The sequence below is a fragment of the Rhinatrema bivittatum genome, chromosome 1 (genome assembly GCF_901001135.1).
Source record: "Rhinatrema bivittatum chromosome 1, aRhiBiv1.1, whole genome shotgun sequence".
NCBI lineage: Eukaryota > Metazoa > Chordata > Amphibia > Gymnophiona > Rhinatrematidae > Rhinatrema > Rhinatrema bivittatum.
Window position 1 is genome coordinate 580,134,502 of NC_042615.1, and position 18,822 is coordinate 580,153,323.

The 18,822-nt window shown below is 41.9% G+C and overlaps 1 protein-coding gene across 4 annotated transcripts in view; it reads left to right on the forward strand.

Annotated features, from left to right (window-relative positions):
* The window catches only part of LOC115100073 (acyl-CoA-binding domain-containing protein 6-like), a 304,213-nt gene that overhangs the window by 222,727 nt on the left and 62,664 nt on the right, over positions 1–18,822 (forward strand). For all 4 annotated transcript variants that reach the window (XM_029618279.1, XM_029618270.1, XM_029618251.1 and 1 more), the window contains one exon: positions 931–1,018. In XM_029618279.1, the coding sequence (XP_029474139.1) occupies positions 931–1,018 (88 nt within the window). The remainder of the gene's footprint in view (positions 1–930; positions 1,019–18,822) is intronic.

Genomic DNA, 18,822 nt, shown 5'->3' on the forward strand with positions numbered 1-18,822 from the left:
ACATAATTCCCCAATTTGTTTGTTTTGAGTTTATTTAGGGCGTGCTTCATGATGTCTTGTTTTTTGTGGTTTATACTTAAAAGAACCAGAGGGAGAGTGGATGGATAAAGTTAGAACTAGTATTGCAGTTTCAAAAATGCTTGGCTAAATTGGGTAGCTAGTATGCAGCCAAAAATTTTCATTTTGTTTTGGTTTTAAAATTTCTAGCTTTAGACTTTTTTCATTTTATTGCACACTAATTGCAAGTCAGGGTGCACTAACTCTCAATTAGTGTGCATTAATGTGAGATAGTATGAACTAACCTGTGTTAGTTCACACTAATTTTTAGTGTGCATTAATTGAATGAAACAAAAAAAATGATGCACATCTCTATCATTATCCGACCCCCAGGCCCGCCTGTAATTTGTCTGGCTAAATTTAGCCATCTAGTGAAATTTAGCAAGCTAAATTTAACCTGTTATGTTGGCCAATTTTCAGAGGTTTTGATCTAGCTGGATAAGTCCTTACCCCATGGTAACTTGCCTCTCTCTGTCCCCTTGGTATTTCAAGCCTCTAAAGTGGTTTAGAGAAAAAGGGTTGCTTCTTTAGATAACCCATTATTTTTGTAAACAATATTTAGTCACTTCAAAAAGTGTGTAGGGAGAGAAAGGTTTCAATATTTTTTATTTGTTCAACATAAAACTGTTCTTTTAAATGCAACAGGTCTCATTTAGTTGTCTTTGTATATTAATGAGGTAACAGGCAGGGAAGGTTACCACTTGAATTTTACACAGCTAGATTATATTTCATATATGACAGATACTATTTGTATCTATGCTGTACATATTGGTCATTTATTGTACTCTGTATTGTTCTATTTATTATATATTGCACAACATCATATACATTTGTCACTGTACAAATAGAAAATAGAAATGTTTTTGTTAACAGCTTTTCATCTTTGGTGGAGTAAATGAAGAACACAACTTCAATGACATCATAGGGATGAAGCTAATTAACCCTTCAGAGAGAAAGCCAAGTAAGTTCAGAAATTGTGTAAATAGTGCTGTGTAATCAATATGGATTCACCAATTTGTTTACATTCTTTCTCCATTTTAATTTTTTTCCAGCTTGGCAAATTTGAGTTTCAAATAAGAAAAATATATCTATTAATTACAGTTAGGTGTTAAGGTAACTTCATGAATCCCAGAACATTTTGCTCCCATGCTCTGATCCCAAATTATTCAAGGATTTGTAGATCTGCTCTTGAAAGACTAGAACTGTAAGAATAGAGAGGTATACTGTAAACATAGATTCTTTTATATAGTAGTAAAAAAAAGGTTTAGAATTGCATGGCAACTTCAAAGAGCATATTTTATTACTCCATGACCTGGATGTGTGTGCTACAGGAGCACCAAGGGTCTGGGTGTCTTGATTTAGACATTTCAGCAGTATTGGAATATACAGTTGTGGCTGAAGATTATCGGGCTAAAATGTTGGTTACTTTTCCTTCTAAGAAAGATCATGATTATAGGAATCTTTTATTTATGGGGTTCAAAGTGTGAATTTTTCCTGATTTCTGTAGAGCAACCTAGGAGAGAAGGAAAATATTTTTGGTTATGTGAAGTGAGGTTGAGGCTTACTGAGATTTCCTTGTAAATGTCTGATTACTTCTCCTACAGAAAAGTTTGTATTCTTTGAACCCTCACAGCTTAATTTCTTTATTGGTTCTAGAACTTCCAGCAGTAGTGGGGGGGGGGGGGGGGACACCTCTGGTTTCTGTTCCTTGATGTGTTGAGAGGGGTTACATGGGGTGGATACTTTGGCTTAATTTGTCTCAAATGTATATCCTCTTGGAAAAAGTCTCCTTCTTATTTTCATATTGCCAGACTCCCTATGTTTCTGGATCTACTCCTGTATATATTGGTTTCTGTATGCAAAGTACTTGACTTTTTTTCTTTAGTGGTTTATTACTTAATATAGTTCACTGTGTTCTGCATTTTCTTTTTGAAAGTTTAGACATCTATATATTATTAATGCCTAAATGGGATTTGTAGGTCGAGTTGAGTGTGTTGGTGGATAGCCTTGTAGATGATATTGATGGATTTGTACATGATTCTGTAGTGGATCGGTAACCAATGAAGGTCTTTGAGGATAGGGGAGATGTGATCGATTTTCCTGGAGTTTGTAAGGATTCTGGCTGCTGTGTTCTGTACCATTTGTAGAGGCTTGGTATAAGAAGCTGGGAGGCCTAGTAGTAGTGAGTTGCAATAATCTAGTTTGGAAAAGATTATTGCTTGCAAGATTGTTCTAAAGTCCTGAGTGTGGAAAAGTGGCTTTATTCTTTTCAGAATATGTAATTTGTGGAAGCAATCTTTGGTGGTTTGGTTAATGAATGGTTTGATGTTAAGACGGTTGTCTAAGATGGCTCCTAGGTCTCTTACGTGAGCGGTTTGAAGGAGGGCTGGTGGCTTTGAATGTGTGTTGTTGTTTTCCGGTGATATGAGCAGGTATTCCGTTTTCGAAGCATTGAGGACGAGGTTTAGGTTGGTGAGGAGATGTTTGATTTCTAATAAGCAACTATCCCAGTATTCCATCGTTTTTGAGATTGATTCTTTTATGGGGATCACGATCTGTACGTCGTCTGCGAGTACTAGCCCTGGAGGACCATCTGCATAAATGCAAATAGATTGTAGTTGGGAGTTGCAGCAAAGGTGCTAACTGCATATCTCCTTTTTAAAAAAATGTTTTATTTAGGCATTAATAATATATAGATGTCTAAACAGGCTGTCCAGATCTTGATCCAGCTGTACCAGGCTGGATCAAGATCTGGACAGCCTGGTACAGCTTTAGCTGTACCAGGCTGTCCAGATCTTGATCCAGCCTTGGCAGACTGCCCAAGCCATGCTCCAGCCTTTCCCTGCCCCCCACACACCACTCCAAGGGTGGTGTTCCCCATAGTCCGCCCGGACCGGAGCCATAACAAGAAGAACTATCCCTAGTGAGTCTTCCTCTCAGTTCTAAGTCTGATATGTCTTGTCTGCTACTTTTCTGTGTAGCAGACAACTCTTTGATGGGTTCAGTGTTATCTGGTAGTATGAGGGGAGTCTTTTATCTTGACTAATTCTTTGCTTTGAACTTGTTGTACTAAGTCTGCTAATGAGTGTTTTGTTTTATTGCTGCTCTTGTCCTGGAAAAAGTGTTAATAATACCGCAGCTCCTGGAAGGGAGCAAGAGTGTCCCTTTAGTTGATGAGAGACCCTTAGAGTTGTGAAGGCCTGAGAGCCAATTGTGGCTGAATGATATTCACCTCACAATTATTTCCCTATACATGTCTAAATTTTCCATAATGGGGAAATATATATGTGTCTGTAAATGTTATCTGTCTCTAGCTTTCTGGTTTGTACCTGCTGTGTTCTCCTATCTTGTTTGTATATTTTGCATTCAACGGTCCGTGGGTCAAGTATTCTCATACCAGATATCTTCATAAGAAAAATAAGAAATTGTCAAAGATAAATTTCTGATTAATATAAAATGTATTATGTCTAAGGTGATCAATAATCAAGAGATGATTTAAAAGTTATTTTCAACAACAATATTCAGTTGTTCACATTTAAAACAAGACAATTTAAATCTTCAAATAACAATCAGTTCCCTTCTCAGATAAGCAAGAAATACATAATTCCACACATCACGGAATAAATATTTCCATAAACCACAAATCACAAATCCGGATTTGTCAGATAAGTATTATTAAATAAGGCTAAAGCTTTTAAACCATTTACATATATGTATATAGTTATACACCATCCCCACAATTCTTGGAATCTTAGGAACGTCTATCTCTTGAACACGTAGCCTTACCTACTATCCTTTTTATTTAGGCATTAATAATATACAGAAGTATAAACTTACAAAAAGAAAATGCAGAACACAGTGAAATATATTAAGTAATAAACCACTAAAGAAAAAAAAGTCAAGTACTTTACATACAGAAACCAATATATACTGAAGGAGATCCAGAAACATAGGGAGTCTGGCAATATGAAAATAGAAAAGGAAATTTTTTCCAAGAGGACAAACTTGAGACAAATTAAGCCAAAGAATCCACTATCCACCCCATGTAACCATACTCAGTACATCAAGGAACAGAAACCAGAGGTCCCCCCTACTGCTAGAAGCTCTAGAACCAATAAAGAAATTAAGCTGTGAGAGTTCAAGAAATACAAACTTTTCTGTAGGAAAAGTAATCAGACATTTACAAGGAAATCTCAGTAAGCCTCAACCTCACTTCACATAACCAAAAATGTTTTCCTTCTCTTCTAGGTTGCTCTACAGAAATCAGGGAAAATTCACACTTTGAATCCCATAAATAAAAGATGAGAGCCCTATATCACGATCTTTCTTAGAAAGAAAAGTAACCAATATTTTAGCCCGATAATCTTCAGCCACAACTGTATATTCCAATACTGTTGAAATGTCTAAATCAAGACACCCAGAACCTTGGTGCTTCTGTGGCACACACATCCAGGTCATGGAGTCATAAAATGTGCTCTTTCAAGTTGCCATGCAATTCTAAACTTTTTTTACTACTATATAGGATAATCTGTGTTTACAGTTTACCTCTCTATGGGGTAGATTTTAAAAGAAGCGCATGCTTCGCAGCATGCGCACATGAACGCATCTATTTTATAACATGCGCGCACTGGTGTGCACCTGTTATAAAATCTGGGGGCCACGCGCTGGATTTTATAATCCAGCAAATGGCCGCAGTACCCAGCCGCCTCCAGTCCCGCCACTTCCCGCCCCCCCTGGACCGCCCATTTCCTTTAGCCTGGCATTTCTGTGCATACCAGCCTTTACACGCATTGCCGGGAAATTGTTGAAAATTGGCTCGGCGAGCACAAGGCCCAGCCACACATGTAATGGCCGGAATTTACAAGCACAGGCCAATACAAATCTACCCATATATTTGCAGTTCTAGTCTATGTTCTTATGTACCCAGGTAATAGAAATGTGCTTCCAGGTCATCTATCCTCAATGTGACTATGGCTGTTTCTGAAGCAAATCTGAATCTAGTTTAGTTAGAAACTTGCAAGTCAGACACTCTTCTCTCTACTAACTGAATTGTAGAATTTCTTGATCATGAGTACACAACCTCGTCCATCACTGCACTGCTCCTACTTAATTTATTCTTACTACCTTGGCACAAAGTGCTTACCTTATTACAATATACATGCATCTGTATTCTTGTATCCATTTTTATACTCTTGCTATCCATTTCACCCTCTAGACCCTTTATTATCTACTATATATTCTGTTTCAATCAAGATTACTTCTTACACTCTTCCTCATCTTTAGCCATACTTGTACACTTGCTCTAATCTCGTGCTTAGTATCTTAAATTGATTGCAGTTTTGGATAGTAATTTTAATTGTAATCTGCCATGAGACTAATTTAGGAAAAGGAAGAATATCAAATGTTTATAAATTAGCAATTAAAATGAAATTACAAATCCAAATTATTTTGATTGAATAAGAAAAGTCCTACTGCTATAGGGTTACTACTATCATGGCCATGCAGGCCAGTTAAAGGTAATCCCCAGACAGGAGCAGCACAGGGCTCAGGAGCTAGGCAGTGCAAGGTCTTCTGCCTGACCAGCCACCTCCCAATTGGATTGAGCCCGCAGGTTCTGGTGGCCAGTAGGATTTTGCTAGCGGTGCACTTGAAGGTGGTTCAAGCAGAAATGAGGCAAGGTAAGGGCTGGCGGCAAGCAAAGCAATGTCAAAGGTCAGGCTGGATCAGGAATGATAAGTAAGCCCAAGTGGAGAAAAAGCAGAGCAGGCAGGAACCAAGGCAGATAAGGAGACAGGAATAGGGAAAATAAGCGCAGAGCAAAGGCAGGACAAAACTGGAACAGAGTTCAAGACAATGCAGGGGCCATAAAGAGAAGACACCAGAGTTTCAAAGATAAGAACAAGGCAAAACAGAGACAGGACAAGTAAGAAACCAAGGCCAGGACTGGGCAAAATAGAAACAGAATGCAGGTCAAGACAGGGCTCAGACAAACAAGGACACAGTGGCATGCCGAGGGTCTCCGGCGCCTAGGAGCCAATGCATTTGTGGTCTCTCCAGGGTCCATCCCCCCCATTCCTTCTCGTACTAATGCTTAAGTTCACAGAAAATGAGTGGCGTTTCCCTAGAGAGAAGACTTAAGGTGGGGGAGCAAAAATGACATTTTCTCATCACACCCATCTCTATAGCATGGCCTCCTGCTTTAAAATTGGCTACAAAAAAAGTCTTAATAAGAAACTCCAAAGTGTCTTTTGCATAAATTTATAAAACTGGCTAGTTTCACACTTCTAGTAGAAGTACTATTAAAATTATTTGATAGCTTCATTCAACAAATTCTATATGGCTATGAGAGTGAAGTCTGGCGTGTATATAGCAAGGGACAGAATGTCAATATAAATCCTGCGCCTCCAGTTCTGTAACATACTGTGCATCCATGGAAATTCACCCAACAATGGAGTTTGGATGTTTCCCTTACAGCTCATCATGCAAAAAAATATTTTCAAATTCTGATGTTGTGAATTAACACAAAACCCTACAAAAAAAGATACTCAAAATCTATACAGCAAACCTATTGTAACATAATGGTAGTTACATCAGGACTCAAATAACAAGAATGTTACCTGTGAAAAAGCACAGGTGAATATTAAACTGGGTCCCAGAATACCAATACACCACCTATTGGGGAAACAAAATAAACCAAATTGCTATAGATCCCTACACAGACACTACACGCTAGCAGAATCTCTCATCATGGTCACATGCACAAAGCAGAGACAGACCCTCACCAAATACAGAATAAAGGATCACAAGTTAGACAAAAACTGAAATGGAAACCCCAAGAAGCCAGACTCTGTGTGTAACAATGGAAAAACAGAACCACCGTGCCTCATAAAACAAAATCAAGAAACATAAAGCATCAATTATAATTGTAAAATCATACTAATAACAGAATACTTTAAAACTACTGAAAAACAGAATAATTTCTATTAATTAAAATCATATACATTTTTTAAAAATTTCCCAAGCACCAATAAAATATTTCAAAACAGCACATATATCAAATAATACCCAATAATTAAAACTAATAAGGATTTTTAAAGAGCCCCTGCTGTCCATACCTGGGAACTGTTGATTTCCAGTCACTCTGAGATTGTCGAGGATTAGGGGGGCATGCAAATGTTATCCTCTCTCTCTCACACATATTCACATGTCCATTTTCTCTCACACATACACTGTCATATACACACACATACATGCTCTTATACACATCCACAAACTCTCTATCTCACAGACACAGTCTCAGACTCTAAGACCCTCTCTCACTCCCCCACCCCCCACACACAAACTCTTACTCCCCTGGATTCTCCCATATACACACATGCTCTCACTCTCTCTGGCTCCCTCAAATACACACACACAACCCCCCAGGCAAGCTCCCATTCATTCTTACGTGCACACACAGACCCCCCCCCCCCCAGACAGGCTCCCATTCATTCACACACACACATAGGAAGGCACCTATTCTCACACAGAAAGACCCCCAGGAAGACACCCATTTATTCTCATACAAAGACACACCCTCAGGCAGACACTCATGCATTCACACGCATACACCCTCAAGCAGACTCTGTTATGGTTTGAGGTGTTTGGTGGATTCTTAGGTGCTGCAGTGATGGCCACTCCCATGGGGAGGAGCCCCATGGGGAACTGCAGTACCAGGCTAGACTCAGATGCACAAACACAGAGATAGTCTTTATTGTACAGCTTGTACAGTTCACCAGAGGTGGCAGTAGTGAGTAGATTACTGCAGCAGCAGTCTTGGGTCCTTGGCTGAGGAGACTCATCCCACAATGGTTGTACAGGGAGCTCCGAAGCAGATCTTCAATGGGGAGCTGTAGATGAGACAGACTGGAAGATGTTAGATTACTCACACTCTTATAGCTGTAATGGTGAAGTTCCCAGTAGGTAGAAGTAATGGTAGCAGGCACCAAGAGAGACAACTCAGGCCCTCGAGGAGTGAGTACCTGGATATTGGATAGGCACCTGGAAAGAAGCATAGGGCCCCCGAGGAGTGGGTACCCAAGTTAGAACCCCGGAGGGTGGAGAGAGCTTCCAGCAGCAGAAAGAAGCGGCAGAGCAGCTTAGACCGGACGAAACCAATCCTTGCTAACTCAGTCAGTCATCAAATGGGCAACCTAAATACCCGGATGTTGTGAAGTCACTCGAGGGGGACGCCCCCGAGGTTCACGTCAACATTGGAATATAGACGTGGGTAACGCGCGCACCCTAGGAGGTCCTCAGGTGAATCAGGTGGAATGCCTTGTCATAGCCATTCCGGGGATGCCGGGGAGTGCGGCAAGCAGACGCAGCGGTCGCTATTTTCCCAAGGCTGGTGGAGAAAGTGAATATTGAGGTGAGGCATGTGGGACAAAGCTGTCTGAGTCCGACGGATGCAACAGTACCCCACTTCAAAGGACCTCCTCCAGACCCTCTATCTGGTCTTGGTTTCTGAGGATGTGATACTGATTCAGCATCTTTGTCCATGATATTAGCCATAGGTTCCCACAAGTTATTTTCTGGTCCATAGCCCTCCCATGACAGGAGGTATTCCCAAACTCTGCCTGTCTTCCTTACATCAAGTATAGCATCAACTTTGTACTTGATGTCCTCTTCTGCATCAATAGGAGGGGGATCTGGTGTCTTGGTGCTGAATTTGTTGAGAACGAGCGCTTTCAATAGAGAGACGTGAAACACGTTATGGATCTTCATTGCTGGGGGAAGTCTGAGACTGTAGGAGAGGTTGTCCAGACGTCAGAGGATGGGAAATGGTCCGACATAGCGTGGAGCGAAACGAGCTGATGGTAGCTTACGTCTAAGATGTTTTGTAGACAGCCAGACTTTATCACTAGGCTTGAAGTCAGGAGCCTTGCAGTGATGAGCATCATAGCCCCTTTTAGCTCGGATTCCAGCTTTAATGAGAATCTCCTTGGTCTTCTTCCATAGTTGTTGAATCTCATCGGCAGTAGCTTGAGCTGCCGGGGACGACACTGATAGCGGAAGTGGCAAAGGTGGTGAAGGTAGTCATCCATATACCACTTCAAATGGTGTTGATCCAGTAGATGTTGCTGGATGAGAGTTGATGGAAAACTCGGCCCATGGTAACAGTTCAGCCCAGTCATTCTGACGTGAACCAATTTAGGCACAGAGGAACTGCTTGAGGGTACGGTTCATCCTCTCAGTTTGGCCATTTGATTGAGGATGGTAAGATGAAGTGAAGTTGAGAGTGATATCAAACTTCTTGCACAAAGCCTTCCAGAATTTGGCTGTGAATTGTACGCCTCTATCTGAAACGATGTGTTTAGGCATGCTGTGCAGGCGTAAAATGTGGTTGATGAAAAGCTTTGCAAGTTCACTAGCAGTTGGTAAGCCAGGAAGTGCCACAAAGTGAGCCATCTTTGAGAAGCAATCCACTGTTACCCAGATAGTATTGTTGCCCCCCCCCCCCCCCCAGAGAGTGGTAAGTCCACCACAAAGTCCGTGGCGATGTGAATCCAGGGCTTGTCTGGTACTGGCAAGGGTTGAAGTTGGCCCCAAGGACATCCAGGCGCAGGCTTCTGTCTGGCACAGTTGGTACAGGCCGCTACGTAAGCAAAGGTGTCTTCTTTCATAGTCCAGTAGTATTGCTGTAGCTTTACCAGCATTCTCCATTAACCGGGACGTCCAGCCAATTTAGAGTCATGAGCCCATGCTAGTAGTTTCTTCTGGAGGTTGTTAGGCACAATAGTCTTGCCCGAGGGCACTCGGTGAGTAGCAGAAAGAATGACTCTCTCTGGGTCAATGATATGTTGCGGAGCATCAAGTACATCTTCAGATATGAAGGAGTGAGATAGGGCATCCGCTCTGATGTTTTTATCTCCAGGTCGGTATTTCAAGATTAAATCAAACCTGTTAAAGGACAGGGACCATCTCACCTGTCTATGGTTGAGACGCTGGGCATGGTGAAGGTATTCTAGGCTTTTATGGTCTGTAAAAACCATGATTTGATGTTGAGCGCCTTCAAGCCAGGGATGCCACTCCTTGAACACCATCTTTATCGCCTGAAGCTCTTTATCTCCAATGCTGTAATTTCTTTCTGCCGGCGTGAAGCGTCTGGAGAAAAAGTAACATGGACATAGGATCTTGGAGTCACTGATCTGACTTAACACAGCCCCTACACCAACATCTGAGGCGTCAACCTCCACGATGAAGGGGCATGCAGGATCCGGATGATGAAGACATGACTTAGTAGAGAAAGCGTCCTTCAGCTTTTGAAATGCAGTGACAGACTCAATAGACCAATTGGCAACATTGGCACCTTTCTTTGTCAGAGCTATTAATGGCACAGTTAGTGAGGCGTAATTCTTTATGAAGGTTCTGTAGTAATTAGTGAATCCCAGAAATCGTCTAAGAGCTTTTAGACCAGTGGGTTGAGTCCATTTCTGAATGCTCTCAAGCTTTTGAGGATCCATCTGGAACCCTTTGTTAGACACTATGTACCCTAAGAAAGGTACAGATTCCTTGTGGAATTCGCATTTGGACAGCTTTGCATATAGATGATTCTTCCACAGTCTCTGCAGAACCCTCTTGACATCCTCCTTGTGGGTATTCAGGTCTTGTGAGAATATCAGGATGTCGTCCAGGTATACAACGACACATTGGTAGAGTAGGTCACGCAGGATGTCGTTCATCATGTTTTGGAAGACAGCTGGGGCATTGCACAAGCCGAAGGGCATCACTAAGTACTCAAAGTGTCCATCCCTGGTATTAAATGCTGTCTTCCATTCGTCGCCTGAACGAATACAAACAAGGTTATTTGCTCCTTTAAGATCAAGCTTGGAGAAGATCTTGGCTCCCTGTAGTCTGTCAAATAGCTCTGAGATGAGTGGTAAGGGATAGCGGTCTTTGACCGTGATCATGTTTAGACCACGATAATCAATGCATGGACGTAAGGTTCCATCCTTCTCCCCATAAAGAAGAAGCCTGCCCCAGCAGGAGACTTGGATAGCCTTATGAAACTCTTTTGAAGATTTTCTTGGATGTATTCAGACATTGCTTTATTTTCTACCACAGAGAGGGGGTAGACCCTTCCCTTGGGTGGTTCAGCATTCAGTTTCAAGTTGATGGCACAGTCGTAAGATCTGTGTGGAGGTAGTACATCAGCAGGTTCTTTCGAAAATACATCTTGAAAAGATGCGTATTGAGGCAGTAGCCCAGGCAACAATGGGATCGTTGGCATGCAGGGTATAGGAGAAACTTCCTTCAGGCACTTGCCATGACAATCTGGACCCCAATGTGAAAGCTCCAGAGTAGCCCAGTTGAATTGAGGCATGTGCTTTTGCAGCCACGGTAACCCAAGTACTAGGGGGTGCATAGCCTTCTCTAGCACAAAGAAAGAAATGGTCTCTGTATGAAGAGCGCCTGTCCTTAAACTTACTGGTTCAGTAAGTAGGGTTACTTCACCCGGTAAAGGCTCTCCATGGATAGAGGATAGTAGTAGCAGAGGCGTCATGGTAGTGGTGGGGATCCGCAGATGTTCCACTAGACGTTTTATTATAAAGTTTCCTCCTGCCCCGGAGTCCACTAGGGCAAGAGTCTGAAATTCAAGCAGTCCGCATATCAAGGAGACTGGAAAAGAGAGTGGAGGAGAGGATGCAGTTAGACCTAAGAAGAGTCCTTCCACAGGACTTAGGTCTGCTATTTCCCGGACAGATTGGGCATATTTGTACAGCATGGCCAGCTTCTCCACAGTACATGTAGAGCCCCAATCTTTTTTGTGTTCTTCTCTTATAGAAGTCAGGTGACTGTGGCCTAGTTGCATTGGTTCTTCCTTGCCAGCAACAGGATTAGATTGAATAGGCTTAGATATGGTCTTGACTCGGATTTCTCCCTGGCTAGGCCTTCTGGAACTCTTGACCTCTTGAACCTTATCCCGAAGTTGGTGATCGATCCTTGTGGCCAGCTTCATCAGGTCCTCCAAGGTCTCAGGCATTTCTCGAGCCACCAGTTCATCTTTTAGCCGGGAGTTCAGGCCTTCAAAGAAGAGTGTCTTCAGGCATCTCGAGTCCCAATTTAACTCTGAAGCCAAAGTCTTGAACTCTATGGTGAAGTCTGGAAAAGGTTTATTACCTTGCTTCAGATAAACCAATGTAGATCCTGTTGTAATGTACTGGGCAGGGTCATCAAATACAGAGTTGAACAGTTCCAAAAACCCGGTAAGATCCTTCAGGATGGGGTCATCGTGCTCCCACAGCAGAGAAACCCAAGCCAGTGCTCTTCCATCCAAATAAGAGAGGATATATGTGGTCTTGGCATACGCTACAGGAAAATGGTTAGGTTGCAGGGCAAAATGCATGCAGCATTGGTTGATGAATCCTCTACATCTCCAGGCCTCCCCTGAGAAGCGTGTAGGAGCGGAGAGGGGTACAACAGTCTTAACCGTCACTTCGGACAGTGTTTCTTCTTTATCTGTGGTAGTAGAAGCGTTCATCTGTGAGTGCAGTAGATTAAAGGCCACAGTCAAGCTAGCCAGCGAGTTCTGTTGTTCGGAGATTCGCTGGGCCAGGCCTGGAATGGCCTGCAATGCGGTGAGCTGAGCTGAGCCGAATCCATGGAGTTAGCAATCTCTTATGGTTTGAGGTGTTTGGTGGATTCTTAGGTGCTGCAGTGATGGCCACCCCCACGGGGAGGAGCCCCACAGGGAACTGCAGTACCGGGCTAGACTCAGATGCACAAACACAGAGATAGTCTTTATTGTACAGATTGTAGAGTTCACCAGAGGTGGCAGTAGTGAGTAGATTACTGCAGCAGCAGTCTTGGGTCCTCAGCTGAGGAGACCCGTCCCACAATAGTGGTATAGGGAGCTCCGATGCAGATCTTCAATGGGGAGCTGTAGGTGAGACAGACTGGTAGATGTTAGATTACTCACACTCTTATAACTATAATGGTGGAGTTCCCAGCAGGTAGAAGTAATGGTAGCAGGCACCAAGATAGACAACTCAGGTCCTCGAGGAGTGAGTACCTGGATACTGGATAGGCACCTGGAAAGAAGCATAGGGCCCCCGAGGAGCGGGTACCCAAGTTAGTAGAACCCCAGAGGGTGGAGAGAGCTTCCAGCAGCATCAAGAAGTGGCAGAGCAGTTAGACTGGACGAATCCAATCCTTGCTAACTCAAAGTCAGTCAGCAAATGGACAGCCTAAATACCCGGATGTTGTGATGTCACTCGAGGGGGAAGCTCCCGAAGTTCATGCCAATGTTGGAATATAGACGTGGGTAGCGCGAGCGCACACCCAAGAAGGCCCTCAGGTGAATCACGGCAGAATGTCTTGCTATAGCCGTGCCGGGGACGTCAGGGAGTGCAGCAAGCAGACACGGCGGTCGACATTTTCCCGAGGCTGGTGGAGAAAGCGAATATTGAGGTGAGGCATGTGGGACGAAGCCGTCTGAGTCCGGACGCAACAGACTCCCATTCATACATGTGGGAAATATGCGCTTGCCAGCAAGCCATTTCATCAGGGTTTAAACACTTAACTTCCCTTCTCCCTGACCTTTGCCTGAATAAAAGCATCACTTGTGCTTAAGTCTCTGCCTGGGAAAGGATACCTGACTATCATGTATTTCTCTGGCTTGTGCTTGGCCCTGAATTCCTGGGGGAGGGGCTGGGTGTTCCTTAGTCAGAGGCAGGACAAAGTCAGGAGGTATAGATTTCAGCAGCCAATGATATGATCCGTGCACACCCCCTGAGCCAAGCCAATAGTGTAGAGACTCGTCTGTTGCTATGGGGAAAGTAGCCAATCATGTAATGACACATCATCTGCCTTTGTATGAATGTACAATAAAAGAGGGCGCTGAATTGTGCTCAGGTCCTTTTCCTGCCTGCGATGAAAGCTGCCTGAAGTGTCTTCTTTGCCTCCATATTCAACATCTGGTGATCCCGCGCACGTGATGATAAACTCCATGCTTATTTCGGCTGGTCATAGCTTTAGGTATGTACCGTTCAACAGATTTGCAATCGTAAGTATTTTTAAGGTACTTTTTAGTATTTTTAAAGTATTTCTCAGTAAATTTGTTCCCCACATTCGTGAGCATGGGAAGTGATTTATCTGTACAGCAAAGGCTACATGCCAAGGAGCTGCAGAAAATAATCAATAATCATTATTTCATCACCAGAAGAAAAATAGCGCAAGTCAGCCTGGGGGACTTAGAAAAATTAATAAGTGAAATAGCTTGCCGTTGCCCTTGGTATTCACAGGCGGGAACTCTGAATATCCAGGACTGGATTTTAATAGGCAATTGTCTTCATACGGCTCCAAGGTCCCCAATCAGGCAGTTATTGTTATGGCAAAAATGTACAGAGGCCATAGAACACATAGGAAAAAAAAGTTTCAAGACAGCATTTCCAAACCATGTGCTTTTAGAAGCAGGCAGACTCAATCAGAATACTCTTCCCCCATCTTATGCTCAGTCTCCCTCAGAGACAGCAAATTCTTTGTATCAGCTCTCCATACCCACACCCAAGCCCATTCACACCTTCCCCACTTCTTTAGAAAAGCAGTCCTTGAGAATAATTGAGCCACAACCTGGCCTGGGTGGGGTGATTAGCATTGAATTTCAGCAGAAACAGCAGAAAGAAAACCTTACAGAAAAAGAATTATTAGGACTTCAAGCTGAGGCTACCTCTGCGTCCACCTCAGAGAAAAGGCCCCAGGAAACTGAAAACACTGAGGTCAGAAAAACTAGCCTTCCTCCATCTTGCCTGCAACCCCCTTCTCCCACCAACCACTCCCTGTACCCCCATTTGCCATTGCCTGAGACAGTCATTGACTCTGCATCACCAATTTGTCCAGGTAAATTACCATCTCAAACCACTGCTTCCGGTAACAATTTATGTGCCGCGGTCAGCATGGGATTTCACCTAGAACATGGAAATCTCACAAGAGAGGAATTATTGAAAGGGATTCAAGCCTCTCCTATTACAAAAGGGATTAAAGAGCTGGGTGTGGCAGCAATAGAGTTGAGTGCCGCCCGGAGTGCCATGAGCAGTGGCTATGCCCCCAGGTCTTCAAAGAAATCAGCGTATAAGACCTTGGGCCAAGCAGCTGCACTCCTGCGTTACAAGCAAAGAAAATATCAATATGAAAAAAATGATTTAATTAGACTCCTGCGTTACAAGCAAAGAAAAAATCACTATGAAAAAAATGATTTAATTATACACTTCAATGACCTATTGCAGTCCAGATTAAACAGAGTAATTGCACAGACAGTACAGATTTGGAAAAAATGGTTTCTCTTGGTCTTCGATGTTCAGTTGCAGAGGGACTGCATGCTTAAGGAGTAGTTTCTCTTTGAATTCAGTTACAAAAAATCTGCATACTTTGAGAGTATTTTCCCCCACAAAGTGAAAGCAGAACCTTATGTTAAAACTGTACTGAAATTTGAACAATTGCTGTGTGAATTTCATGTGAAATGTTCACTTCTTGCAAAATTAATTTGGCTCACATTTAAAATGACTCCATTTCTCTGAGATTTAAGTTTATAAGCAATTGCTTGAATTGCCAGCGCACAGATTCTTATTGTAATTTTCCCTACAGGAGAAAGATAGAATCTGTCTGCAAGAAATCAGCAAGTCCCTGCCAGCCATTGTGTCTGGTTGATGTTATCTAAATTGTTAAACAATGCTATCTTTTAGTTCCTATTGACTGAAGGATTAACTCCTTGGGTGCAGTTCTTTTCTTTTGAGAAACACTGCTCCTCCCCCCCTTTACTGTCTTTCTGTTAACTCTTGCTTGCCACTCATGGGGGAGGGAGGGAGAACTTTTGAAAAGAAAAAAAAAACTGGACTTAGTCCTGCAGTTTCTCTCTCTAGTTTCTATATGTTATAACTCAGACAGATCAGATATCCTGCTGCTCCAAATCTTTTCCCTCAACTTTCAATGCATTACTGCACTAGCCCTTCCTCGTCTCACTCTCTTTCTGTTAATCTTTTTAATACTTTCAAACATACTTTCAAACTTCTTTAATACTGAACTGAGGTTACTGACAAGGACATTTAATAGTAGTTACAGTCACTTTAGCGCGAACAGCGTGTTTAATTTCCTATTCTAATAATTATATGAAGAAATTCTATTCTGATATTCCACATTGAAAGTAAGCTCAGAGTATTATTGATTGCAACCTGGAACAATAGTTGCAATCTATAAAGTAATGATGGTGTCTCCACTAGGAGGCGCTATGTTATTCTACCGGTTATATTATATTATTGTTTTAATAATTCTGTTGTATAATAGTTTTTATTTTTCAGGCCTACAGACCTTCTGTATTAAGGACACTTCAGTTTTATTTTCTTTTTCACAAAATTTATACAGAATTCTGAACCTTAAAATTTTTACTGATAGAGGTTGCTACATCTAAAGCAATCCCTCCCAAGCCTTTTCTTGCAAATCCAAATTGATTTTATTAAATTGAATGATAGAATTGATTTATCCAAGGTTAAAGTAAGAATTTCACTTTAATCCTTACCTTAGTAATTTTTTGCAGTATGCCAGTTTTTAATATTTTCCAGATTTACAGCCTTCCTGCCATGAGGAGATGTGAAGGTGAACACTTTGCAGTTTATCTTAACATTTTTCTAACACCTTTTGACTTTTGATTTTTGATCCCTGATCTAATTTTGTTTTTGATACCTTTTTGATAACATTTTTAGCTCATATTATGTGTTATCTGTTGTCTGTCTTGATGTCAAGAAGACTATGAATGAATATTCGCAGGATGAATGAATATGTGTCAGTCTTGTGTAACATATGTTTAATGTAATGTAGTCAACAACCAAAAATAAACTGTGTACTAGTTAAAGAGCTAACATAACACCCAAAAAACGCCAAACAAATTTTAAACAAATTTTGTAAGACCCTCTATTCACGAGAAGACATATTATGTGTTCAACTCGTTTCTCATAGGGGTCACTATTGCTTTTAATCATTCAAATGTTCAATTTTTGTTATCTTTTTCAAAGTTTTTGTAAAAGTTCCTCAACCAATTTTTTTGGCAATCAAAATGCAACGGGTACTTATCCACGCTGAAAAGGTCCCAGGTAACCCAACATGGCCATGTTTCGGACCGCTGTCCTGCTTCAGGGGAAAAGAAGGAAACCGATTCAGATACTTGTAGAAAACTTGTAGGAAACCGATTCAGATACTTGTAGAAAACGTCTTCTTACGGCGTCTTTATTCTGTGCCGGTCAATTTCTAAATTGACCGGCACAGAATAAAGACGCCGTAAGAAGAAGTTTTCTACAAGTATCTGAATCGGTTTCCTTCTTTTCCCCTGAAGCAGGACAGCGGTCCGAAACATGGCCATGTCGGGTTACCTGGGACCTTTTCAGCGCGGATAAGTACCCGTTGCATTTTGATTGCCAAAAAAATTGGTTGAGGAACTTTTACAAAAACTTTGAAAAAGATAACAAAAATTGAACATTTGAATGATTAAAAGCAATAGTGACCCCTATGAGAAACGAGTTGAACACATAATATGTCTTCTCATGAATAGAGGGTCTTACAAAATTTGTTTAAAATTTGTTTGGCGTTTTTTGGGTGTTATGTTAGCTCTTTAACTAGTACACAGTTTATTTTTGGTTGTTGACATTGGTGTGTACTAGAGTACACCAGTTGGTGTGGGTGGGTTTTGTTGTGTGATTAATGTAATGTAGTGACATACTTGTCATTTGTGATTCTGCTTACTGCAAATGACTTTTCCTTTAAATGATTAATTTACATTTATGCTATTTTACTGAATGAAAATTGATCACTGCATAAAAACTTTCTTGATAATGGGGTTACCCTCTGTTCTGAAAACTGATAATGGCTCTATTTACTGCAGCCATTCCTTTACATGAATTTTGTCAATAATTGAACATTAAATACTTATTTGGCATCCCCTACAACACCACAGGGCAAGCCATTGTGGAGAGAGCCAACCATACCCTTAAGAGCTCTTGAAAACAAAAACAAAAAGGAGGGAATGCCCCTGGATTTTCCCCCTGAACAAAGTAGGATTTTCCCCCTGAACAAAGTATTGTTTACTTTAAATCATCCAAACATATCAGGTTCACATAAGAACACAGCCATGAGTAATCATTATGGGACTAGGGTTAGTCACCCACAGCCATCAGTTTTGTATAGAATATTTAATGTCTGGTACGGTCCCGTTCCCTTAAAATGGGGAACGAGGATATGTTTCTCTGCTTGCTTCCACAGGTATATCAAGCCGTGGAAAGATGGAAAGGTGTCCAGGTCTACAGGACCCGATCCCCAACTTCTCCATGAGCCTCCACAGCCCTCAGAAGGACAGAGACCGGACTCCTTGCAAAAAGCAGCACCACATGACCTGGGGACAGATCAAGGCCCTATCCAACCAATCTGCACAACTCTTGGAACAGCAAGGCCTTGAGAAAACTCCAGAGAACCTATTAGCTGCCTTTTCTTGCCTGAATGCCAACTCATTAACAATTGTGTTCTGCACCCTCCTCCTTTGCCTTATTTCTCCAGCTATGGCGATTTCAGAACAAGGACTCTGACAGAACAACATGTACATCCTCGATGCACAGAACTTTTCACACCTGTTGAATCGAACAGACTGTTAGATCTGCACACACATGCCAACCCAAGCCTGCGGAGAACTACTGATGCATGCTGTACCATTTAACCTTACAGTATGGACTAATTATCCTTTACAGA